A 26,482-nucleotide genomic window follows, 5' to 3' on the forward strand; every position below is an offset into this window, starting at 1 on the left:
GAGAAGGCGAGTTGGTGCACGTACATGCACACGAGTGCACATCTATTGTATTACAAATATGTACTTGACAAAATAACTACACTTGTTGTGAGCGTGAAGAAGGAGAGAGAGGGAGCGGGTGGCAGGATTTTTGAGTCTTTTTGGATCCATCTGGGATTTGCTGGCAGCTGGGATAAATTTAGAGTCATAGTAGCACTTTGTTCCACACGAGAGCCACCCTTCCGTCAGCCGTTGAGCGCCCAAATCCTGGCTGTCACACTCCTGCGCAGCCAACGCATGCGCCGCCCTCCCACAATCACCACCGGTGTCTCAAATTGCCACGTGCAGTTGCCTCTTGACTGGTGAAGCGACTCGGCTGAGAGAGAAGAGAGAATCGCCTCCCACACTGAGGTTTTTCTAGCTCTCTTTGTTTTTTCTAGTTTCTCGTTCGGGCCGTGCGGATGTGTCACACAATCTCACACAACACAAACCTAATCTCACACAAGGGTCCCTGTGGTCGTCTTCTCTAGAAACATAGAAAACTGACGGCAGAAAAAGACCTCATGGTCCATCTAGTCTGCCCTTCTACTATTCCCTGTATTTTACCTTAGGATGGATCTATGTTTATCCCAGGAATGTTTAAATTCAGTTCCTCTGGATTGACCAACCACGTCTGCTGGAAGTTTGTTCCAAGGATCTACTGCTCTTTCAGGAAAATAATATTTTCTCATGTTGCTTCTGATCTTTCCCCCAACTAACCTCAGATTGTGTCCCCTTGTTCTTGAGTTCATTTTCCTATTAAAAACACTTCCCTCCTGAACCTTATTTAACCCTTTAACATATTTAAATGTTTCGATCATGTCCCCCCTTTTCCTTCTGTCCTCCAGACTATACAGATTGAGTTCATTAAGTCTTTCCTGATACTTTTTATGCTTAAGACCTTCTACCATTCTTGTAGCCCATCTTTTTGGACCCGTTCAATTTTGTCAATATCTTTTTGTAGGTGAGGTCTCCATAACTGAACACAGTATTCCAAATGTGGTCTCACCAGCGCTCTATATAGCGGGATCACAATCTCCCTCTTCCTGCTTGTTATACCTCTAGCTATGCAGCCAAGCATCCTACTTGCTTTTCCTACCGCCCGACCACACTGCTCACTCATTTTGATGACCCCTAAATCCTTCTCTTCTGAAGTTTTTGCTAACACAGAACTGCCAATACAATACTCAGATTGAGGATTCCTTTTCCCCAAGTGAATTATTTTACATTTGGAAACATTAAACTGCAGTTTCCATTGCTTTGACCATTTATCTAGTAAAGCTAAATCATTTACCATATTACAGACGCCTCCAGGAATATCAACCCTATTGCACACTTTAAAGTCATCGTCAAATAGACAAACCTTCCCTACCAAACCTTCCCTATGTCACTCACAAACATATTAAAGGACTAGGACCCAGAACAGACCCTTGTGGCACTCTAGGCTTTTGCAAATTTTTTACTAACTCTGCACTTCTATTTCTACTAGTTTTTTCCTCATCATTCCTATCTCCCATTTCCTCCCACTTAGGACTGTATGACTGTAACTTGTTGCTTGTATCCTAAGAATTTTATTAATATTGATTGTTTCTTCATTGCTTATTTGACCCCTATGACAACCATTAAGTGTTGTATCACATGATTCTTGACAAATATATATTTTTCTGTTGTGTACGCTGAAAGCATCTTCATCGAAGACAAATTTCTTCTGTGTCCAGTCACACTTGGCCAATAAAGAATTCTATTCTATTCTATTGCAATTGGCAACCCGGTCTCAGGTCGCAAGAGTTATTAATCTCCAAGGACAAGCTCAGGGGCCTTCCATGCTGGAAAGAGCCACACCAAAATAATATTTGCCACAACAAATAATTTGGAAGAACTTGAAAACACATTGTGCCAACAGGCCTGGGGCTGTTGAACTGGTCATCTTATTCTAGCCCCTGCCATGGATTGGATGATTGGTATGACAGATTAGTGTGTGAGACACGTTGGTTGAGGAAATTGTTTTTAAGGTTTTTTTGTTTTTTTTTACAAGATTGGGTTGTTTTAGATTAATTCTGGTTTCTGTGTTAAATATGTAATTTATGCTGTAAACTGCCCTTAGTCTCAGAAGGGCGGCCTAGAAACTGAATGAATGAATGAATGAATGAATGAATGAATGAATGAATGAATTCCCTCAACACTGTCAAACTATTTATTAAGTCTGCACTACTATTACTACTAGTTTTTTTTCTCATCATTCCTATCACCTATTTCCTCCCACTTATGACTGTAACTTGTTGCTTGTATCCTTACGATTTTTATTAATATTGATTGTTTCTTCATTGCTTATTTGACTCCTATGACAATCATTAAGTGTTAGACCTCATGATTCTTGACAAACGTATCTTTTTCTTTTATGTACACTGAGAGCATCTGCACCAGACAAATTCCTTGTGTGTCCAATCACACTTGGCCAATAAAGAATTCTATTCTATTCTATTCTATTCTATTCTATTCTATTCTAAATTACAGAATCAAATCAGGCCCTGTACAGGCCCTATAGATCAGGCCAAGCCATCCCTCAGTGCTGCCCCTTTCTCTGTTGGGAGCCCACGAATGCGCTTCTCTGTCCTATCACATTAATAGCATCATTTTGGGTGTTTCTTTGGGTGGCCTTTCTCCCACCCAACCCTTCCTCGCCTGCTTTTCCCACTTGAAGAGTTTCACAGCTTTGCTGGCCTGGGAATTATGGGAGTTGAAGTCCGTCAGGCTTGAAGTGGCCAAGGTTGGAGACCCCCCGTTCTAAGAGACCCGACTAGCCGCACTCTTGGCTTTTGTATAGTCACCCACTTGGACATATTTCCCCTTCTTCGTCTTCTAGAACAGTGATGGCAAACCTTTTTTTCCTCGGGTGCCGAAAGAGCATGCACGCGCACTATCGCTCATGCGTGAGTGTCCATACCCATAATTCAATGTATGGGGAGAGTGAAAACAGCCACCCCTGCCTCCCTGGAGGCCCTCTCGAGGCTGGAAATGGCCTGTTTCCCAACTTGTGGTGGGCCCAGTACGCTCGTGTTTTGCCCTCCCTAGGCTCCAAAGGTTTCCCTGTAGCCAAAAGAGGGTAAAAACGCCCTCCCCCTTCCCTCTGGAGGCTCTCTGGAAGCCAAAAACGCCCTCCCAGAGCCTCCGTGTGAGCCAAAAATCAGCTGGCCGGCACACACATGGACGTTGGAGCTGAGCTAGGACAAAGGCTCGTGTGCCAGCAGATATGGCTCCACGTGCCACCTGTGGCACCCGTGCCACAGGTTCGCCATCACTGTTCTAGAATTGCTATCCAAGTTTGAAACCCGATACTTTCTTTCTATCTTTTGTTCTACTGTATTCATTCATTCATTCATTCATTCATCCTCTCTCTCCCCCTCCCCTTTTATCTGTTTGAAGGGACAATGGAGAAACGATATGTTCAATGGACAAGGCTGCCTGATGCATTGTTCGGGCGTGATCTACGACGGCCTCTGGCATAATGGCTCCCCGCTTGGTACGTGCTCTGGATTTATGCAGAGAATAACGCTCCACCTTTCACTTGGTTTGATTTGAGTAGTACCGGTCTCAATTCTGCTCTTCAAAGTTGTCAAACTGAAGAATTGAAAAGCAGCAGCGAAGTCACGACGATGGGGGGTGGGGGAGTTGTGCAGGCCAGGGAGAGGAAGCTGTTTGCAGCATAGCTGTTTGTTATCATAAAGGCATAGGGTGTGGTCTTCATGTAATGAAATAGTATCAAATTGCACATATCCCAATGGCTGGTCAGATCCCACAGAGTCGGCCTTCTCCATGTTCCGTCAACTAGACAATGCCACCTGGCGGGGCTTAGGGGAAGGGCCTTCTCTGTGGCGGCTCTGGTCCTTTGGAATCAACTCCCCCCAGGGATTCGCACCACCCCTACCCTCCTGGCCTTTCAAAAGGTTTAAAAAAAACACCTTTGCTGGCAGGCAAGGGCCGTTGAGCACTGACATTCTGCTCCAGCTGATAGTATGACAGTGATTAGAGGAATTTGTTGAATGGTTTTTATTGTTTGGGGTTTTAGACTTAGGTTTTATAGTTTGGGTTTCGTAAATTTTATATTTTGTATCCGATTTTATCTTGCAACCTGCCCTGAGTCCTCTAGAGAAGGGCAGCCTAGAAATCAAAATAAAATAAATAGGAACAGAAAGATCACACAAACACCTAGTCAGGTTTGCCAAGGCCCCTCTATCTAAAAAGAAAAAATGATTTACGCAACCAGTGGAAGTTGCTATGAAACTAATTTCCTCCCCTAAACTTAAGAGAAATGAAGCTTTCTTTGAAGTAGACCAGAATAGACAACAACGCATATATAGTGGTACCTCTACCTAAGAATGCCTCTACTTACAAACTTTTCTAGATAAGAACCGGGTGTTCAAGATTTTTTTGCCTCTTCTCAAGAACCATTTTCCATTTACAAACCCCAAGCCTCTGAAACTGTAACTGGAAAAGGCAGGGAGAAGCCTCTGTGGGGCCTCTCTAGGAATATCCTGGGAGGAAACAGGGTTAGAAAAGGTGGGGAGAAGCCTCTGTGGAACTTCTCTAGGAATCTCCTGAGAGGAAATAGGGCTGGAAAAGGCAGGAAGAAGCCTCCGTTGGGCCTCTAGGAATCTCCTGGGAGGAAACGGCCAGAAAAGGTGGGAAGAAGCCTCCGTGGGGCCTCTCTAGGAATCTCCTGGGAGGAAACGGCCAGAAAAGGTGGGGAGAAGCCTCTATGGGGCCTCTCTAGGAATATCCTGAGAGGAAACAGGGCCTCCACCCTCCCTGTGGTTTCCCCAATCGCACACATAATTTGCTTTTATATTGATTCCTATGGGAAAAATTGCTTCTTCTTACAAACGTTTCTACTTAAGAACCCGGTCATGGAACGAATTAAGTTCGTAAGTAGAGGTACCCCTGTATACCTTTCTACAAAATAGGTTCTATTAATTGCTCGCGTTTCGAGGCTCTCCCATTTGAGAATCATTTTGCCAATCTCCCGTCCCAAATGAATGATGTTTAAATATCCCAGCTTGTCCTTTCGGGAGCACTAACCACCAAGGTCTGTTGAATATTTTGCAGGGCAAGCGAAGACAATGGCCATTACAGGACCAGAGGTGATTGACATGAATGCAGGATCGGTGCTTACTTTTCATGTCCAGATGTACAGCGATCAAGGAGAACTTTCTAAAAGTAAGAATGCTCTTTAGGGAAAAAACCTTTGCAACACTTCGTAAAATAATTTATATGGGTGACAAGAAAAATAGCCCTTTTCATTTCTACGCCATTTCAGACAAGTGGCTGCCCAGTCTCTTTTTGAAACCTTCCCGTGATGGAGCTTCTAAAACCTCTGGTGGCAAGCTGTTCCACTGGTTTATTGTCCTCACTGTTAGGAAGTTTCTCCTTAATTCCATGCTGCTTCTCTCCTTGATTAGTTTCCATCTGTTGTTTCTTCTCCTGCCTTCAGATGCTGTTCATGAAAATTTGTCAAATGTGCCGCAAACCCATTTAAATATACTGCTCGAAAAAATAAAGAGAACCTTTAAACCACGCAATATAACTCCAAGTAAATCAAACTTCTGTGAAATCAAACTGTCCACTTAGGAAGCAACACTGATTGACAATAAATTTCACATGTTGTCAACACATTCAACTTTGTACAGAACAAAGTATTCAATGAGAATATTTCATTCATTCAGATCTAAGATGTGTTCTTCGAGTGTTCTCTTTATTTTTTTGAGCAGTGTACGTACATGCATGCATACATGCATGCATTATTATTATTATTATTATTTATTGGATTTGTATGCCGCCCCTCTCCGCAGACTCAGGGCGGCTAACAACAGTGGTAAAACAACATGAACAATCCAATTAATAAAAACAACTAAAAAAACCCTATTATAAGAAACCAAACATACACACAAACATACCATGCATAACTTGTAATAGCCTAGGGGGAAAGGATAACTTAACTCCCCCATGCCTGGCGACAAAGGTGGGTCTTAAGTAATTTGCGAAAGACAAGGAGGGTGGGGGCTGTTCTAATCTCTGGGGGGAGTTGGTTCCAGAGGGCTGGGGCCGCCACAGAGAAGGCTCTTCCCCTGGGTCCCGCCAAACGAAATTGTTCAAATCTCATCACCGGCTCTAGGTTGACTCAGCCTTCCATCCTTCCGAGGTGGGTAAAATGAGGACCCGGATTATGGGGGCAATAGCCTAGCTCTGTTTTAAAAGTGCTGTTGCTAACATGTTGTAAGCAGCCTTGAGTCTAAGGAGAAGGGCGGCATAAAAATTGAATAAATAAATAAAGGCTCTTCCCCTGGGGCCCGCCAAACGACATTGTTTGGTCGACGGGACCCGGAGAAGGCCAACTCTGTGGGACCTTATCGGCCGCTGGGATTCGTGCGGTAGAAGGCGGTTCCGGATGTATTCTGGCCCAATGCCATGTACATACATACAAACAGTATCTGTAACCCCTTGTGTCCATTATGGAACAGTGGCATTTCCTAGGAAAGAATGCAAAAGGGTAGCTTTGTGGGAAATTACAGCAGGACTGTTTTTAATCCAAACTTTTTTAGACCGATGCATTTTTCAGTCACAGGTTTACAGACACAAATACTTTCTTTCCCACATTTCCTGCCCAAGTTTCATTCTTCACAGGTAAAACAATTCCACAGCTTTCCACTTCCTAAAATCAGAGTAACAATGAGCCTGTGTACAAATGACCAGATTAAGACAGCGGGCAATTCAAAGCCAAAATCAACCTAGATCATCTTCATTTTTTAAAACAACAATAACAACAAGATTCTCATTTGTCTTACGAGAGGCTCCAGAGAATCAATTCTGTTCCCACTCAGTACCTAAGCAGCCTCCTTTCTCAAAGGCTCTTTGTTAGGATCCTGTGGAGGTTTATCCTTTAGACTTCCTCATCATGTTTCTCCATATTACGAATTTCCTCTTAATCCCCGATAACCACAGCCATGCTTGTTCCTAAGAGTCCATCTTAGCTCTCTGCTAGTTATTGATTGCTATTTTAAAAAAACTGGAGGGTGGAAAAAAGAATATTTTTAAAGCTCCAAGGAAATCTCTGACTTTAGAAAAGTTTTCTGTTGATTGCAGAAAACTCGCATGGATCTTCTAACCTGTTTCGTTTTAAATTCCTGCCTGAGAAGTCAAGGCTGCCTTTTAGCAGGTGGTGGCAATTAAATTATTGTTAGCTGCCTACAGGTTTTTTTCCCCCTGGGTGACAGCTTTGTTTGCGGGCTTATGGTTGAATGTGCTGTTTTGTGTTGCTTCTTTCTTCTCCCTTTTAAAATAAAAATAAAATTGGACCGCGTTCTTGGTTTTGTCCCGTGGGAAAACGATCTTCCTCCATCTTTGGCTTGTAGCATTTGAGCGGACACATGCTTTGCTTGACATAGAAATATAGACGTGGTAGAAGCGTAGAGAGAAAGATGGGTTGTCCTAAAAGAGCATCGGAAACGGGCTGTCAAATGATAGAAGATCGTCCTGGGAACAGTGAAGTTTATTGTTGGGCTTCAGTTGCATGTGTCTTCCAGATAGACTCTGGCAGACTGATCCTTTTTTCTTTTTTTTTGGTCTTCTTCCACCACCCTAGTTCTTGAGAACGAAGATCTGTTGAAAATTAAGTAGGGAGAAATTCAAAACCAGTATAAAAGGCATGGTGCTCTCCGAATTCCATTGTTTTCCTTGAAGACGTTTCTTTAGCAAACGAGGTAGCATCATCAGTGCCTAGGACGGAGTGGGTTTTACTGTCTGTTTATATAGTTAATACTTGATTTGCAACCTCACTTCAGCCCCAAATCTCAATTGCTATGTTTCTAAAATCAGTCACGTCCCATTTTACAACCTGGTTTTGCCATGGTTAAATGAATCATGGAAGTTAGTTAGTTAGTTAGTTAGTTAGTTAGTTAGTTAGTTAGTTAGTTAGTTAGTTAGTTAGTTTATTGTTTGGTTTGATTTGATTTGATTTGATTTGATTTGATTTGATTTGATTTGATTTTCAGGGCAGCTTACAACATGTTATCAATAGCACTTTTAAAAACAAAGCCAGCCTATATTGTCCCCATAATCTGGGTCCTCATTTTACCCACCTCAGAAGGATGGAAGGCTGAGTCAATCTAGTATCCGGTGATGAGATTTGAACCGCTGACCTGCAGATCTGCAGCCACCTTCAGTGGCCTGCAGTACTGCACTACCCATTGCGCCACCTCGGCTCATTATAACTAACATCATAGCATCTTAAGTAAATCCTTGGGCTGTCATTAAGCAAAGTAAAGAGCTGGGGTGGCGCAGTGGTTAGAGTGCAGCACTGCAGGCTCCTCCAATTCACTGCTAGCTGTCGTTTAGCAGTTCAAATCTCACCACCGGCTCAAGGCCGACTCAGCCTTCCATCCTTCCGAGGTGGGTCAAATGAGGGCCCAGATTGTTGGGGGCACGAGGCTGACTCTGTAAACCGCTTAGAGAGGGCTGTAAAAGCAATGTAAGTCTAAACGTTATTGAAAAACGCTGTTGCTATTGAAATCTGGTTCCCCATGTTTGCTTCTCAGCAATTTCCTGAGAAGGTTGCAGGTGACAGTCCGAAGATCCCAGGATCAAAAATACATGTCAGTTGCTGTTGATGGATGGATGGATGTTTTTACAGAGTGCTGACTCCAGGGAGAGAATTAACCTTCTACTCATGCTTAGGAGTTTCCCAAATGTGATGCTCCAAGAGATCTTTGCTGCTTTGTAGAACCTGACCTTGACCCTCAGAGCCAGCTACAGAGCAGGAGATGAAATCATGGTTTTCTCTTGCTTTGTTCTTTGATTTCTTAGATGAAAAGGGTCGATTGCTGGAAATTACGGCCAGGATCAAAAAGATCATCAGCTCCCATGAATCGTTGGAAGCTACTGAGAAGCAGCAGGTTCTGTAAGTGGCAGAGAGAAAGCCGAGTGTCTTGTCTCTTGCTTTTAGTCTACAATTTGTTTTTTTGTGGATGCATTCTGGAGCTCCAGGGCTTCCAAACCATGTTAGGCTTAATCAGAATATGACGCAGATGTTTAATTCAGTGAAGCCTTGCACTATGATTGGCAAACATGAGTCACAGGGTTCAAATAAACCCAAGCAACGCCATCGGATGAGGGACAGTACGCATCTGAACGTCTGCAATAGGCTCAAAGTGGGTTACCAGATCTCCTCAAACACACCTCCATAACCTCGTTAAGATACTACAGTGGGGCCTCTAGGAATCTCCTGGGAGGAAACAAGGCCAGAAAAGGTGGGGAGAAGCCTCTGTGGGGCCTCTCTAGGAATCTCCTGGGAGGAAACAGGGCCTCCACCCTCCCTATGGTTTCCCCAATCGCACGCATTATTTGCTTTTACATTAATTCCTATGGGAAAATTGCTTCTTCTTACAAACTTTTCTACTTAAGAACCTGGTCACGGAACGAATTAAGTTCGTAAGTAGAGGTACCACTGTAGTTTGACTCCCTTTTCTTTGTGGCAGCCCCACAAATATTAGAAGACTCTTACCTCATCACTCCTTCTTTTCATTAAACTAGAAATACCCAGTTCCTGCAACCATTTTTCATATGTTTCATACCCTTCATTTGAGGTCAGCTTCAACCTTACGGCTTGTAAGCTATGATTGATGGCTTAGCATCTGCATGAACTGGGCCGCTGTCACTTTGCCAGCAGGCCACTCTTGAAACCAACCATTGCTTTCCCCAGGGTAGGCAACCCGGTGCCTACGAGCCTCGGGGTGCTCTCCTGGCCCGCCTGCCTTTTTTAAAAAGGTTTTGAAAATTAAAATAATTAAACAACTGGAGCAGCGCCAAGCTGTGCACTATTGTCTGGCAATATTTGTTTCCAGGAATGTTTCCTGGCGGGCGGCTGGGAACCGTTCTCACTGTGATGGATATTTTATGAATAGAAGCTTCTCCCTTGGCAGCACTTTGGGTCTGCACTCAGCCCCCGTGCTTTCCAAATTCCGAATGTGTTCTCAGTCCGGAGGAACGGCTGGCTACCTTGGCTCAGTGGGCCTATTATCTGCGTTTCCTTTGCCGTAGCCACCTTGCGAATCTCTCCTGCGATCCGAGCCACTTTGGGTTGTGGCTTATGCCCCGGTTTAGCTGAATTTGGAACTCACTTTCCTGCCTACCCAGAGGCGAAAATCTGAAAATCTGCACAGGCTGTAACATCGGAGAGAAGTACTTTGATGCTTTCCCAGAAAACCCCCCCACTGTACTGCCATCTTATTACGTAGATTGGGCTCTAAAAACCCTGAGTGGAAACTCTATTCTCCAGAGAAGGCAGGACAAGAAGCATAGAAACACACAGGGGGCGTTCCAAAAGTAATGCAATTTTTTTAAAAAAGTAATTTATTGAACAGATTTGCACAAACACTTAAAATTCTTCAAAGTACTGTCCTTGGACCTCTACACATTTTTTCCAGCAACTCTGCCATGACCGGTACGCCCTCTGGAAGGCGTCTTCTGGGACATCTCAGGGCTGGGAACAAAAAGAAGTCTGCTGGGGCGACGTCAGGACTATAGGGGGGGTGGGGCAGCGTTGGCACCTGGTGTTTGGCCAGGAACTCGCAGACTCGTAGCGCGTTGTGGCAAGGCACGTTTTTCGTCCATAGAACAGATCCAATCAGCCGTGACAAAGACCTTGCGAGAGCTCCCCGAAGACACCTTCCAGGGCGCGTACCGGTCATGGCAGAGTCACTGGAAAAAATGTGTAGAGGCCCAAGGACAGTACTGTGAAGAATTTTAAGTGTTTGTGCAAATCTGTTCAATAAATTACTCTTTTAAAAAAAATGCATTACTTTTGAAACACACCCTGTAGAAGATTAATGGCAGAAAAAGACCTCATGGTCCGTCTAGTCTGCCCTTATACTATTTCCTGTATTTTGTCGTAGGATGGATATAGATTTATGTATAAAGCTGACTGTAGATCTGCAGGTCAGCAGTTCAAATCTCATCACCGGCTCCCGGTTGACTCAGCTTTCCATCCTTCCGAGGTGGGTCAAATGAGGACCCAGATTGTTGGGGGTAAGAGGCTGATTCTGTAAACTGCTCAGAGAGGGCTATGAAGCACTATATAAGTCCAAGTGCTATTGCTATGTCTCTGTCTTCTGTTGGGGAACAGTTTACTGAGAAAGCCCTCTGCCTCTCTAGAACTGGCCAGCTTCCCTTTTCCATCTCAGGGAACCTTTGGACCTTTCACATCCCATCAGCTGCCTTGCATTTGTGGCTTGCAGCCTAACATCTGCGGCCAAGTCACTCTTGGTCCTGGTTTTTTTTTTCTTTTTGTTTGGGCAGCAAGTTTGGGAGTCCAGGTTACCCTTTGATGACAGCCACATCTGCAAACCAACCCCTGCAAGATGTTCCCTCACTTTCCAGCCAATCAGGACACGCCAAGCCTGAAGTGGTAACCTCCCAGGAAAAAAAGCCGGGACCTGAAACAAAAGACAGTAGTAAGTATAACCAAGACAAAGTTGGTATTTGTTTGTTTGTTGGATTTATATGCCACCCTACTCTGAGGGCTCGGGGCGGCTTCCAACATATGAAAAAGACAATAAAAACATCTGAAATCCAATTTAAGAACCCCAATGTATTTCCAATCACTCGCTCCCATTCACACAACAAACATACATTTCATTCATCGGCTTGATAAGATAACCTCTCCCCTTCCTCTCTGCTTTCCACCCATCCATTTTTGGGTATCATATTATTATACTATACATTTTCCATTGTTTATTTTCATTTCATTCATTTCATTTTATTGGCTTTGTATGCTGCCCCTCTCCGTAGACTCGGGGCGGCTAACAACAGTAATAAAAACAACGTGCGACAATCCAATACTAAAGAAGCTAAAAACCCTTATTTTAAAAAACCAGTCATACATACAAACGTAGCATACATAAATTGTGGAAGCCGAGGGGGAAAGAATATCTTAATTCCCCCATGCCTGACGACAAAGGTGGGTTTTAAGAAGCTTGCGAAAGGCAAGAAGGGTGGGGGCTATTCTAATCTCTGGGGGGAGTTGGTTCCAGAGGGCCGGGGCTGCCACAGAGAAGGCTCTTCCCCTGGGTCCCGCCAAACGACATTGTTTAGTTGACGGGACCCGGAGAAGGCCAACTCTGTGGGACCTAATTGGTCGCTGGGATTCGTGCAGTCCCGGAGATAACCTGGTCCGATGCCAGGTTTTATGATACTATTATTTTACCTCTGGCCTGTTACACATTTTCTTCCATTTTGTTATTGAAAACCACCTAAGTGTAGCTTCACAATGAGATAGGAAGCAAATAAATTTAACAAAAACTTGTAATCCATTTTTTTTGTTAAAAAAAACCTGCATACAAACACACAATGATACAGGTAATTTAAAAATCTTTCCTAGTTGGGCTTTAAACTATCCAAGAGGACATAGGTTGGATCGCAAGGTTTAAGAAACAACTTTGGGAGAGGGGAGAAATGTGTGGAGCCTTTTGTATGCTAATGGACGGCTGTTAGAAGAGTTGAAGGGCGCCTGTGAAGTTTGCACTGGCATCCTTCAGGAGAAATTAGAGAGTTTGATTTCCAAATTCCTGAAAGTGGGGGGGGGGGGTATCATGTATGAAACAGCTTCAGGGCAGGAGAGTACGTGGAGGGGGGAGTTCTTGGATCAGTCCAAGCCTGCTTTTAAGACGGAGAAAAGTGCTCTTTTTTGCCAAACAATTACGCCCTGTCTTTCAAAAGGAGAGAGAGAAGGAAAAAAAATAAAATCCACTTGGGGGAGAAAAGTGGCGTTACTCGGTCGCTGACACTTGGGTTGCAAGCCAAGGCATGACAGCCTCTAGGCCCAACCCTATCCTGTTTTGGCAGCCTCCGAAACTTGGCGTCGCTCGAACTCTGGTTCCTTGTCACTGAAGGAGGCAAGACGTCAAATTGGATAATTCCTCCCGACTCCAAGCCTGCCTTTCACCTCCCCTGCATCTCCGCTCCGCTGCTAAAACACTCAAAACCTCCTCCATTCCTGTTCAAGTTCCTGATTTATAAGATCAGGCTGGAGGAAAAAGAACCATAGCTGCCTTTTTAATCTTTTCCAGGGTGTGTGTGTGTATGTGAATCCAGACTAAAGGGAGGTTTACTCGGACGCGGATCAGAGGGGAGAGAGTGAAATTGATTAATCAGTGGGACAACTTGCCTCCAGAAGTTGTGAATGCTCCAACACAACAACAAACAAAAAAAATGTGATATTAGCAAACATTCGGTATTTCTGCATTGCTACATCAGATATGTCATTAAATCCTATAATAATATACATATTAATTAATTACAGTAATATTCATATTTCATACAATCACAAAGTCCCTGTTCAAATCATTCATATTTACATATTTATATTCTTTATTTTACTAATCATTATATATCGTTTGTGATCTTTTTTATTTCTATTTCTTAACTCAACCCAACACTGGAAGTTTTTAAGAAGAGATTGGATAATCGTTTGCCTGAAGTGCTGTAGGGTTTCCTGCCTAAGCAGGGGGTTGGACTAGAACAGTGTTTCCCAACCTTGGCAACTTGAAGATATTTGGACTTCAACTCCCAGAATTCCCCTGGCTGGGAAATTCTGGGAGTTGAAGTCCAAATATCTTCAAGTTGCCAAGGTTGGGAAACAGTGGACTAGAAAACCTAGAAAGAGTGCAGAGAAGAGCGACAAAGATGATTAGGGGATTGGAGGCTAAAACATATGAAGAATGGTTGCAGGAACTGGGTAATTGTCTAGTTTAAAGAAAAGAAGGACCAGGGGAGACATGATAGCAGTATCTCAGGGGTTGCCACAAAGAAGAGGGAGTCAAGCTATTCTCCAAAGCACCTGAGGGTAGAACAAGAAGCAATGGGCGGAAGCTGAACAAGGAGAGAAGCAACTTGGAACTAAGGAGAAATTTTCTGACAGTTAGAACAATTAATCTGTGGAACAGCTTGCCTCCAGAAGTTGTGAATGCTTCAACACTGGAAGTTTTTAAGCAGATGTTGGATAACCATCTGTCTGAAGTATTGTAGGGCTTCCTGCCCAAGCAGGGGGTTGGACTAGAAGACCTCCAAGGCCCCTTCCAACTCTGTTGTTATTATTATCATTGTCGTCATCATCATCATTATTATTATTATTATTATTATTATTATTATTACTACTACTACTACTACCTCCAGGGTCCCTTCCAACTCTGTTATTCTATAACTAATGGAACAAGAACTCGGCCTGCGCGAAAGGGCCTGACGAGAGCTCTATTCAGATTTGGCTCCGCGTTTGAAGACTGCCTTTTAGCACAGGCAAAATGAGCTTTGCACAGCTAGTCCTTGACATACAACAGTTCATTTAGTGACCATTCAAACTTAACAACGGCACTGAAAAAGAGACTTGTAACTGTTTTTCACACATGTAACCCCTGTAGCATCCCTGCAGTCTTGTAATCAAAATTTGCGGCACTTGGCAGGTATGCCCTTATACTATTTTCTGCATTTTATCTTAGGATGGATATACAGTGGTACCTCGAGATACGAGTTTAATTCGTTCCGGACCTGGGCTCTTAAGTCGAGCAGCTCTTATCTCGAACGACTTTTCCCCATAGGAATTAATGTAAATAATTTTAATTGGTTCCAGCCCTCAAAAAACTCACAAAGTTAGTCTAAATTATGCAGAAAGACATGTTTTTAATGAAGAAATGTACATGTACATATAAATGAATAATGAAGTTTCTTTCACTTAACTTGTAAACTTTCTTAAACTTTTAAATTTACATATGTTCAACTTCTCTGCCACCCAATCCTGTAGGACAGAGGTCCCCAACCCTTTTTGCACCAGGGACCGGCTTTAAGCGATCAAGAGAGGAATGGGTGAATGAATGGACGGAGGGTGGGAAGGAAGGAAGGAAAGAGGGAAGGGACAGGAACAGAGGAAGGAAGCAAGGAAACTTATGAAAGGGGAGAGTAAGAGAGGAATGAGTGAAGGGAGGGAGGGAGGGAAGAAGGTGGGAAGGAGAAAGAAAAGAAGAAATAGAGGAAGGGAAGGTAAAAGAGAGAAAGAAAAAGAGCAAGAAAGAAAGAAAGAAAGAAAGAAAGAAAGAAAGAAAGAAAGAAAGAAAGGGGGAAGGGACAGGAACAGAGGAAGGAAGCAAGGAAACTTATGAAAGGGGAGAGTAAGAGAGGAATGAATGAAAGGAGGGAGGGAGGGAAGAAGGTGGGAAGGAGAAAGAAAAGAAGAAATAGAGGAAGGGAAGGTAAAAGAGAGAAAGAAAAAGAGCAAGAAAGAAAGCTGCAAGCACCCCCCCGAGCCCCCCAGGCCGGCTGCAACCTTTTAAAACATGCGCGCCGCTTCGCAGCTGTCTCCTGAAGCCGAACGCGGAAGTTAGCATTTGGCTTCAGGAGACAGCTCCTTGGCGCTTGTATCTCGAATTTGGGCTTGTAAGTAGAACAAAAATATCTCTCCCCTCCCAGCTCTTATCTCGAGTTGCTCTTAAGTAGAGCAGCTCTTATGTCGGGGTTCCACTGTATGTTTATCCCAGGCATGTTTAAATTCAGTTACTGTGGATTTACCAACCACGTCTGCTGGAAGTTTGTTCCAAGCATCTAATACTCTTTCAGTAAAATAATATTTTCTCCTGTTGCTTCTGATCTTTCCCCCAACTAACCTCAGATTGTGCCTCCTTGTTCTTGTGTTCACTTTCCTATTAAAAACACTTCCCTCCTGAACCTTATTGAACCCTTTAACATTTAAATGTTTCAATCATGTCCCCCCCTTTCCCTTCTGTCCTCCAGACTATACAGGTTGAGTTCATTGAGTCTTTCCTGATAAGTTTTATATTTAAGACCTTCCACCATTTTTGTAGCCTGTCTTTGGACCCGTTCAATTTGATCAATGTCTTTTTTTGTAGGTGAGGTCTCCAGAACTGAACACAGTATTATTCCAAATGTGGTCTCACCAGCACTCTATACAGCGGGATCACAATCTTTCTGTATGCAAGGAAAAAAAATAGCAGAGGAAAGGGGAAGCAATTTTGAAAAACTGAGCTCTTTTTTGCTTTCCCTTCCCTTGGCAAAGTTTGTCATCTTCACCTCATACGGGCCTCTCTCTTCCTTTCTCTCCACCTACTCAGTATTGCGTCTCAAGGTTTTACTTGTAATCCCAGCCGGTCAAAACTGCCAACTCATCTTTTTGTATAAATATACACTCACTACCTATATTGTTATTTTGGCTTTCCTCTGCAAAGGACTTTGCTGACAGATGAGCTGACGTTTTTTGGGTGGTTCCCCCCACCACTTTCATAAATAGTCAGTATCATTTTACAGGCCAGCGATTTCTGAAAATTATTCAATGGAAACCCAAATGTTGAGATCTTGGGAGTGGAGTCCCGAGTTTAATCATCCCTGGTTTATTGTGAGTCGTAATATTCCATCTAACCATATCACTTGATACATTGCCAATACATGAGCTGAATCTTAAATTTGCTCGGACTCACAAGACAAATTAGGGAGAGAAGCCAAGCGGTTGTAAAAACAAACTACGTATTGGGGCTCTGGGAGAGTTTTATTTCGGTAGGGCCACCCTCCCAATGCTTGTCCTTTTTCACCATTTCTTGTTTTGGTTGTATTTCAATTTAGTTAGGATGTTTTGTATCTACTCTTCCAAGCAAAATAAATGTTTATAAGCAAAATAAATGTTTATAAGCAAAATAAATGTTTATAATTTTCTGCTCTGGCAATCTCACACTGCTTACAAGAACTTACAAAACTTTTGCAAGACCCATCCTCGAATACAGCTCATCTGCTTGGAACCCATATCGCATCTCAGACATTGACACCCTTGAAAATGTCCAAAGATACTTCACCAGAAGAGCCCTTCATTCCTCCACTCAAAATAGAATACCCTACAAGACTAGACTTTCAATCCTGGGCCTAGAAAGCCTAGAACTAAGACACCTTAAGCAAGATCTAAGTATTGCCCACAAGATCATATGCTGCAACGTCCTGCCTGTCGGCGACTACTTCAGCTTCAACCGCAACAACACAAGAGCACACAACAGATTTAAACTTAATATTAACTGCTCCAAACTTGACTGTAAAAAATATGACTTCAGTAACCGAGTTGTCGAAACATGGAATTCATTACCGGACTCCATAGTGTCATCCCCAAACCCCCAACACTTTACCCTTAGATTATCTACGGTTGACCTATCCAGATTCCTAAGGGGCGAGTACAAGTGCACTAGAGTGCCTTCCGTCCCCTGTCCTATTGCTCTTCTATATCTCCTATACCTTTCTTCTATTCCTATATCTCTTCTTCTATTCTTTCATTGATATGTTCTATTACTATATCTTCTTTTCTATTCTTTCATAGATATATTTTACTATGAGTATCGCCTCTATAACCTTCATCGTGTATTTTACTATGTGTGTATATATACCCACTAAAACTCTCATTGTGTATTGGACAAAATAAATAAATGAATAAATTAAATAAATAAATAAGTCCCTTACGTAACACATGACACACACACACACACAAACCTTTGCTTTAAGTCACCAGAAGATTTAGAATCGTAAATAAACAAGCCTGGGTTTTTTGGAGTTATCCCTTCGGGAGAGTTTCTGTTGTAACAGTCCTGATTTTGAACGGAAAGATATTTGGAGAAAAAATGGTTTTTTACAGCAAGCCAAAAGGGGCCAGATTCCCTTTTTATCCAGCTGGTACAACAGTAAAATGACATTTGGGCAACAGGAGGGCCTGTAATTGATACTTGCGTCCCACTTTGTTGTAGTAGTGAAGTAGCTGGACCGGGACCAGGGTTGAGTTAGTGAGAGTCTTCTTTGAGTCACCAAAGCATCTTTGGGAGAGTCATTCTCTCTCATTACAACCCACCTCACAGGGTGGTTGTTGCTTTTGTTGTTGTGTGAGGGAGACAAGAGAAGGGAGCATTAAATACATAAGTAAGGTCATAGCACAATCTGATAATATAGTAGTGATTCTAACAGCACCAGAAATTTCAACCAGTATGGTCCATAATGGTCCTGATAACATCTGAAGAGCATCCAGTTGAAGAAGGCAAAGGTTTTGATTTTGGAATGAGACTTTGATTAGCTGGTGTAATCTTTTAGCACTCCCTTCCTTCCTTCCTTCCTTCCTTCCTTCCTTCCTTCCTTCCTTCCTTCCTTCCTTCCTTCCTTCCTTACTTACTTACTTACTTACTTACTTACTTATTTCCCATCCATTCCTTCCTATACAATCCATACGTTCTCCACTGCACTGTTCAGAGAGTCCAACGTGGGTATTACTTCAGCCTTATTGGCAGGGACTGAGTTAAAAATTAGCATAATTATTATGTCCCGCTCACCACTGCCCCCTTCCAGTCAGTTTTTAAAACTCAGTCACAGTGTAGGGACTATGAGTTTTATTCTCCTTTGTTAGAAAATAAAATGCCTGTTTCTAATTAATTCCTTTTTTTCTCCTTTTCTACAGAAAGAAGACAGAGTTCCTGGAAGATGAGAGCCTCTGCCCTCCAGGGTATAGCACTCCAACTGTTCAGTCCCTGAGAGGCCTCTGCTCTCCGGAGTGTAGCCTTGAAGACAGGGCTCGCTGGTATAGGGTCCCTGACGCCCGCGATCATAACCCCAGGTCCATCACCCTCTTTGGACACCCAGCACAAGCCGGCACCTCCAAGATCGGTTCTTACCGGCAGAGAGGAACCACGGCTGTCTCAAAGCCCCGATGGAGGCTAATCAGCTGGGAAGCGGCTGGAAACTCCGCGGTTGGCGGCGCAACGGCAAGAGCAGCCTCGAAACGCCGTGAAGGACTCCCAGGGACAGAAATCAGCTGGGAGGCGGTTAAAAGCCCCGCAGTTCGCGGCGTAACGGCAGGGGAAGCCCCAGTTGCCGAAGAGGAGCTCGTTTTGCCACTCAGGACAAACCGGTTTTTGGCGCCATTAAAGGACCTTGGGGGTCCTCTCCCGCCATTTTCGGGGCTGTTTCCTCCCCCCCCCCCCGGTTTAACATACGGCCGCCATTTTGAGGAGGTGACAAGGCTATTTTAGCCTCTCCAGGGCCGCCATGTTGAAAGAGGGCGTTACCAGGACAGCAGTGGTCTAAAGCCACGCCTGCCTGGACAGGAGCCAATGAGGACACAAAAGAGCGAGGTCGCTCTATTTGGGCGTCACAGAGCTTAGTCATTGCTCTATTGCCCGGCATTGAATAGGACTATTCTTCCTGCGTATACAGTATTGTGAGTAAATTGGCAACAATTATGTCACAGTTACCTCAGGGCAATTCCAATGAACCTGCAGCCCCCTCAACTAGCAAGGGAAAGGAGAAGTCCCATAGTACTAAGTCTAAGGGGAAATCTTCCCAGTCCTCAGCAGCCCTGAAGGAGGCTGAAAAGAGAATTAAGGCCCTGGAGGCCCAATTGGAATTGAGCAAGTCCAGACAGGGGCCTAGCCCCTCTAGCACTTTCCCTCCACACCAACAGAGCCCTTTGGCCACTGATACAGCATTGGAGGGCATACACCTCACTGGAGCAGGAGGCTTATCCCCTGATCGCCCTTTGAGTGCTCCACCTTCAGAAGGGTTTCAGAGGGCAGAATGGTCCAGACCAGCAATACCGTGGCGGTCTCAACCCCCTCAAGCTGCAGCGACATTTACACCAACTGCAGCAGGCCTCAGAGGCTCCATGGACAACTGGCAAGCAATGTCTCCATCCTTACAGGATATGATAGCCTCGGCCTACTCGCAGGGCATTGTGATAGGTGCCCAACAGCGGCCCTCCCCTCTTCCTAGAGCTACCAGGCAGGATCCATGGACTGTGCCTGCTGTTGCTACATCGGTGCATGATTCCTTTCAGGGGGAGCAAGGCCCAGAGGAGATGCCCATGGATCCAGAGGAGGAACTCTCTGGAGATGAGGCCAACTTGCCTGAACAACCTCCCCTAGCAGGTCTATTCAAGCAGTCTCTATTTAGAGTTTTGTTGAATAAAGCCAAAACCACGCTGACCCCAGACAATTCAGCGAAGCCAGCGGGTCAGGAGGTGGGCATCATGCCAGCAGCCAGGCTCATCAACGAGCCACAGAAGGAATCTGAGCACATTCCTGCAGTGCCCATCTTTGCAGAAAATATCAAAAAACCTTGGCAGCAGCCAACTGCAGCCCTAGGACCCTCGGCCTTGGACAGAAAATTTTATTCATTCGATCCAGAGGTGGAGGACTTGCTCCAGTATCCCTCAGTGGATACCCCGGTAACGTCTTTGATGTCCAATGCAGTCGTGCCATCAGACATGGCGGACGGGCTAAAGCCAGATGATAGGAAGGCGGAAAACATGATCAGGAGAATTCATCAGCTGTCCGCCTGGGCCCTCAGAGCGGCATCGGCCGCATCCTTCTTCAACAGAGCCTCCATTCTGTGGTTGCAAGACATACTTACCAGGTTGGGTCCTGAGGATGCCAGACTTCGTCAAGACGTTAACAAACTTATTGCCACCACCGCATTTTCCGCGGATGCCACCTTGGCTGCAGCGAGATTTTCTTCTCGTGCTTTGGCATCCAACCTATCAGCTCGACGCCTACTTTGGCTTCGCTCGTGGCAAGCGGACGCTAAATCGAAATGGCGCCTTGCCGCGGCCCCGTATCAGAGCTCCAAACTCTTTGGAGAGTCATTGGACTCGGTCCTGGTCGAGGACAGAGACAAGAAAAAAGTTTTGCCGCGATCTGCGTGAAGGCAAGACAGACGGGGAGCCCCATATTTTCGTAGGCAATCCTTTCGTTCGGACCCTCCCTCGAATGCATCCCTGGTCGCAAGGGCTTACGGACAAGGGACCTACACACCTTCTTACCGAGCTGACCGAGGTGGCTATGGAAATAGAAACCAGCAGTTCCAGCAGTCCCGCAGATCATTCAGGGGAGGCAATAGGGGAGGATATTGCAAGCAAAAGTGACTCCTCCCAGGACATTCCCATCGGTGGGCGCCTGCAGTCCTTCACCGAATTCTGGGAATCCATATCTACAGACGCATGGGCCTTGGAGACCATAGATCAAGGCCTGCGATTAAAATTTCTGCACTGGCCCCCCAACAGATTCGTAGAAATATCACTGGGTCGTCCGCAAAAACGATCCCTCATTCTTCGGGAGGTCCAGCATCTCCTGGACATAGGAGCAATAGAGCCGGTCCAAACACATCAAGAGACTCAAGGGTTCTACTCCATCGTGTTCGTAGTTCCCAAATCCTCCGGCAGCTGCCGTCTGATTTTGAACCTGAGACAGTTGAACCTTCACATAAGGTATCAACGATTCAAAATGCATTCACTGCACACCATATTAGCATCCATTCGTCATCAGGACTGGATGACTTCCATCGACCTCAAGGAGGCGTACCTACACGTCCCGGTCCATCCACAACATCGGCAATTTCTCCGCTTCTGCCTTCACAACCAGCACTACCAGTACAGGGCCATGCCTTTCGGTTTGTGTTCGGCCCCCAGGACATTCACCAAGCTTTTGGACGCTTTAACAGCAAGCCTCAGAGCACAATCCATACGTCTTCTAGCATACTTGGATGACGTTATCATCCTTTCCAGGAGCCCTCAACAAGCCAAGCAAGACCTGGCCCAGACCATTGATTCCCTGGAAAGGGCAGGCTTTACAATCAATCAAGGCAAGAGCCATTTTCAACCAACCATGCGCCTGCTCCACCTAGGCACCATAATAGACTCCTCGACGGGCATGGTCTTCCTCTCATCAGAGAGACAGCAGAGGATAGTAACGCTAGTTCGTTCCATGTCCTGGCGCAACAGGATTTCCCTAGCTCAGCTGTCACAACTGTTAGGGATGTTCATCTCTTGTATCAACATCGTTCCGTGGGCCCGGTTACACGCTCGTCCTCTGCAATGGTTTCTTCTTCCCTTCCAAAAAGCTCGTCTCAGCAACTCAAAACAACAAGTGCACCTGTCCACAACAGTCCGCCTCTCCCTCCCGTGGTGGACTTCATCCGCTATAGCCAAGGGTTCCCCCTTTTTGCCTCACCAGGAGGTGACGATCACTACGGACGCAAGTCTCTCCGGTTGGGGAGCTCACTCCAGGGGCCAGGTGGCCCTGTCGGACCCCAACATCAACCGGTTGGAGTTACGAGCGGTGTTCAAGGCGTTACAGACATTCACGGATATCGTAAGAGGCCAGCATGTCCTGATCTTAATGGACAACGTGGCGACAAGAGCACATGTGAACCACCAGGGAGGCACGCGCTCTGGACGCCTGATGCAGGAGGCCCACGCATTGATGTCGTGGGCGGAAAAGCATCTAGCCTTGATTCGAGCGGAGCACATCTCGGGGGTGGAGAATACCCAAGCAGACTGGTTGAGTCGCACAACAATCGACCCAGGGGAATGGACACTGAACCCGGAGGTGTTCCAACTGATTGTTCACAAATACGGTGCCCCAGTAGTGGACTTGTTTGCCTCGCGCCACAACCACCAGTTGCCGAGGTTCTTCTCGCGATTCCCGACGCCGGAGGCCGAACAGGTCAATGCGCTGCTGTCACCATGGCCCAAAGGACTCCTGTACGCCTTCCCTCCAGTCTGCCTGATACACAAGGTGGTCGCCAAAATCATTTCCGAGGGGGCGGAAATTCTTCTGGTAGCCCCGTTCTAGCCCAGACGCCCGTGGTTTGCCGACCTGATGGGTTTGTCAATCCTTCCGCCGTGGAAAATCCCACACCATCTTCTGGTGCTGACACAGGGCTCAATAGTGCATCCAGACCCCCAGTGGTGGAGGCTTGCCGTGTGGCGATTGAGGGGAACCGCATGAGGGCAAAACAGGTTCCGGAGAGCGTCATCAGTACCATTCAAGCAGCACGGCGCCCGTCAACGACACGCATCTACCAGGCTACCTGGGCAGCATACAGCGCCTTCTGCAGGACTTAAGGAATCTCTCCCTCATCATCCTCAGTGCTACACCTCCTGGGTTTTCTCCAGAAGGGACTGGAACAGGGGCTGGCACCCAACACTCTCCGCCGATAGGTAGCGGCCATAACAACAATTCTCAGGCCAGACCCCTTCTGCCCGATTTCTCATCACCCATGGGTGAAGGACTTCCTCCGAGGGGCAGCCAACCTGTCCCCGCCAGTCGTACACCACTTCCCATCCTGGGACTTACCATTGGTTCTGAGGGCCTTGACGGGACCCCCCTTTGAACCACTGAGAGAGGTGTCGCTTCGCTTACTCTCGATAAAGGTAGCCTTCTTAGTAGCCATCACCTCGGCCCGTAGAGTCTCCGAACTGGCAGCGCTATCGGTCCGCCCAGACCTATGTATTTTCCATCCGGATAGAATGACTCTACGATTGGATCCTAGTTTCCTGACCAAGATCAACACTAGGTTTCATAGGGCTCAGGACATTGTTCTGCCGGATTTTTGCACCCATGGCTCCCACCCATCGGAGCTGAGATGGCATAAGGTGGACGTTAGAAGAGCCGTTAAAATTTACATCCGCCGCACAAGCACCTTTCGGAGGTCGGAGGCCCTTTTTGTGTCATTTCTTCCCGCATCCATGGGAGGGAAAATATCAGCTAAGACAATTAGCGGATGGATCAGATCCTGCATCTTCGAAGCATACAAAACCACATCAACACCCTTACCGGGTAGGATTACAGCTCACTCCACCAGGAGCGCGGCTACCACAGCTGCTTGGACTACACAAGCACCGATTGAGGATATTTGTAGGGCAGCAACCTGGGCTGCCCCCACGACTTTCATCAGACATTACCGTTTAGACTCTTTTGCTTCAGCGGAGGCTGCCTTCGGCAGAAGAGGTCTCCAGGGAGTTTGTGTTCCAGCGCCCCTGGTCCAGCCTATCCCTCCCTGAAGTGTGGCTTGGTTATATCCCACGTTGGACTCTCTGAGCAGTGCAGTGGAGAAGAACCGTTGAACTTACCTGAACGGTCTTCTCGCTGCACTGTGAGGAGAGTCCAAACCCGCCCGGCTTATTGGCCCAGGTGCGCAGTTTGCTTAAGTTAATAGTTGTTAAATAAAGTTTGGTTACTTTCACTATTCCTTCATTTTTATCACTGACTGGAAGGGGGCAGTGGTGGGCGGGACATAATAATTATGCTAATTTTTAACTCAGTCCCTGCCAATAAGGCTGAAGTAATACCCACGTTGGACTCTCTTCGCAGTGCAGCGAGAAGACCGTTCAGGTAAGTTCAACAGTTCTTCTTCCTTCTTTGCCATCCATTCCTTCCTATACAATCCTTCCTTCATTCCTATGTTCCTTCCTTCCTTCCCATCCATTCCTTCCTTCCTATACAACCCTTCCTTCCTTCCTATCTTCCTTTCTTCCCTCCTTCTTTCCTATCCATTCCTTCCTATACAACCCTTCCTTCCTATCTTCCTTCCTTCCCATCCATTCCTTCCTATACAACCCTCCCTTCTTCCTTCCTTTCTTTCTTTCCTTCCTTCCTTCCATTCCTTCCTATACAACCCTTCCTTCCTTTGCCACTTTTCTTCTCTCCCTTCCTTCATTCCTCCCCCCTCATTCTCTCCATTTCCTTCTCTCTCTCTCCATCCATCCATCCATTCTTTTTCCAGCAAGATTTTGTGGCTGCTGCTTGAGCAAAGAAGTTGGCCCGGCTTCAAAAAAACACCTCGCGAATGAGATCTGCTGATGGGTAAATTACGAGGTCCTCAAGGCTTTTGTTCGGCCTGTTCTTTTAACATGGCGGTAATAACCCAGTGATGGAAATGTACCCAGCCCTATGAACTATTGATGAACTGCCAGCAAAATGGAATCGTGAGAGGTTCTGAGCGCAGGGCAATTTTTTTTCCCCCTTTCAGAAATGGATGCGCTCGACTCTCTGGTTTTTGAAGCCGTAATGACATCTGAAGCGGGATTAAAAGTCATTTCAGGGGAAGCTCTCTCCCTCCCTTCCCTTAACAGCAATTGACTGCCTACCTTGACCCGTGTTTGTTTCTTTCAAGAGAGGGAGATTGTCAAATAATGAAATGTAGGAGAGGTTTCTCTAGGGAACACAACGTGCTGCAGCAAACTCAAGGCCCACAGTCGAATTTGACCCATGGGGTGCTTAGATCTGGTCCACAGTGCCCCTGAAAATGCAGTTTGGGTGGGAGGGGGGAAGGAAGGAAGATAGATGTATGGATGGATAGGGAGGGAGGAGGAAGAAGGATGATGGAGGAAAGGGAAGGAAGGAAGATGATGAATGGATAGATGGATGGGGAGGGAGGGAGGAAGTAAGGAGATGGAGGAGGAGGAAGGATGATGGAGGGAAGGGGAGGAAGGAAGATGATGTATGGAGGGATAGGAAGGGAAGGAGGGAGGAGATGGAGGAGGAAGAAGGATGATGGAGGAAAGGGAAGGAAGGAAGATGATGAATGGATAGATGGATGGGGAGGGAGGGAGGAAGTAAGGAGATGGAGGAGGAGGAAGGATGATGGAGGGAACGGAAGGAAGGAAGATGATGTATGGAGGGATAGGAACGGAAGGAGGGAGGAGATGGAGGAGGAAGAAGGATGATGGAGGAAAAGGAAGGAAGATGATGGATGGATAGGGAGGGAGGGAGGAAGTAAGGAGATGGAGGAGGAAGAAGGATGATGAAAGGGAAGGAAGGAAGATGAAGGATGGAGAGGAAGGAGGGAGAGAGGGAAGATTTTCTACATGGAAAGTTCATGTGCTGAGCTACTGGTATTCTGCATTGGGCATCCTTTCTGACTAACGAACCACCGACCAGTTTTAAGCAAAGTTTCTTAACATCTGGACTCCAGGCAACAATACAGGCGTATCTGCCTTAGCCTGACATCGCTCCTGGGGAATGAGACGCCTGTTTCATGATGGCTGGTTTCCCCATGCGGCCCTTGTGTTTTTGTACAGCAGAGTACAACAACTCAGCGCGTTTCCAAGCACTGACAATAGCAACCTCGTTGTTATTGGCTGCCCAGTTCCTCCTCGTCCATCTGTTTTAAAACTTTGCTTCCTATATTTTTTTCTGCCGCTTCAGCTCAAAATGCTTCTCATTCTTTTTGGACAAGACGTTGGCATTTCACATCCTAAAACCGGGTGGAATTTACGAGACGGGGAAATAAAAGCTCAGGGGAAATCAGGCCTTCGAAACATGCGTAGATTTTTTTAAAAAAACCTTTTTTTGAGCTGGATTTTGTAAATGGTTTTAAAAGGCAAACGGTTTGGGAAATGTTTCCAAAGAATGTAAAAACCTCCAGATGGCCTCTTAGTGATATCAGCGACCCTCCCTGTGGTTTCCCCAATTGCACGCATTATTTGCTTTTACATTGATTCCTATGGGCAAAATTGCTTCTTCTTACAAACTTTTCTACTTAAGAACCTGGTCACAGAACAAATTAGGTTCGTTAAATTAAAATCCTCAATCTGAGTATTGTATTGACAATTCTGTGCTAG

At 45.6% G+C, this 26,482-nt stretch overlaps 1 protein-coding gene across 4 annotated transcripts in view; it reads left to right on the forward strand.

Annotated features, from left to right (window-relative positions):
- Positions 1-26,482, forward strand: part of MORN1 (MORN repeat containing 1) — a 185,747-nt gene that overhangs the window by 21,458 nt on the left and 137,807 nt on the right. For all 4 annotated transcript variants that reach the window (XR_011559712.1, XM_070759115.1, XM_070759114.1 and 1 more), the window contains 4 exons: positions 3,442-3,538; positions 5,122-5,232; positions 8,875-8,968; positions 11,365-11,519. Coding sequence is in view for 3 of the 4 variants with exons in the window: in XM_070759115.1 (XP_070615216.1) it covers positions 3,442-3,538; positions 5,122-5,232; positions 8,875-8,968; positions 11,365-11,519 (457 nt within the window). In the remaining variant the exon portion in view is untranslated. The remainder of the gene's footprint in view (positions 1-3,441; positions 3,539-5,121; positions 5,233-8,874; positions 8,969-11,364; positions 11,520-26,482) is intronic.

This window comes from Erythrolamprus reginae, chromosome 8, assembly GCF_031021105.1.
Source record: "Erythrolamprus reginae isolate rEryReg1 chromosome 8, rEryReg1.hap1, whole genome shotgun sequence".
In the NCBI taxonomy this organism is placed as follows: domain Eukaryota; kingdom Metazoa; phylum Chordata; class Lepidosauria; order Squamata; family Dipsadidae; genus Erythrolamprus; species Erythrolamprus reginae.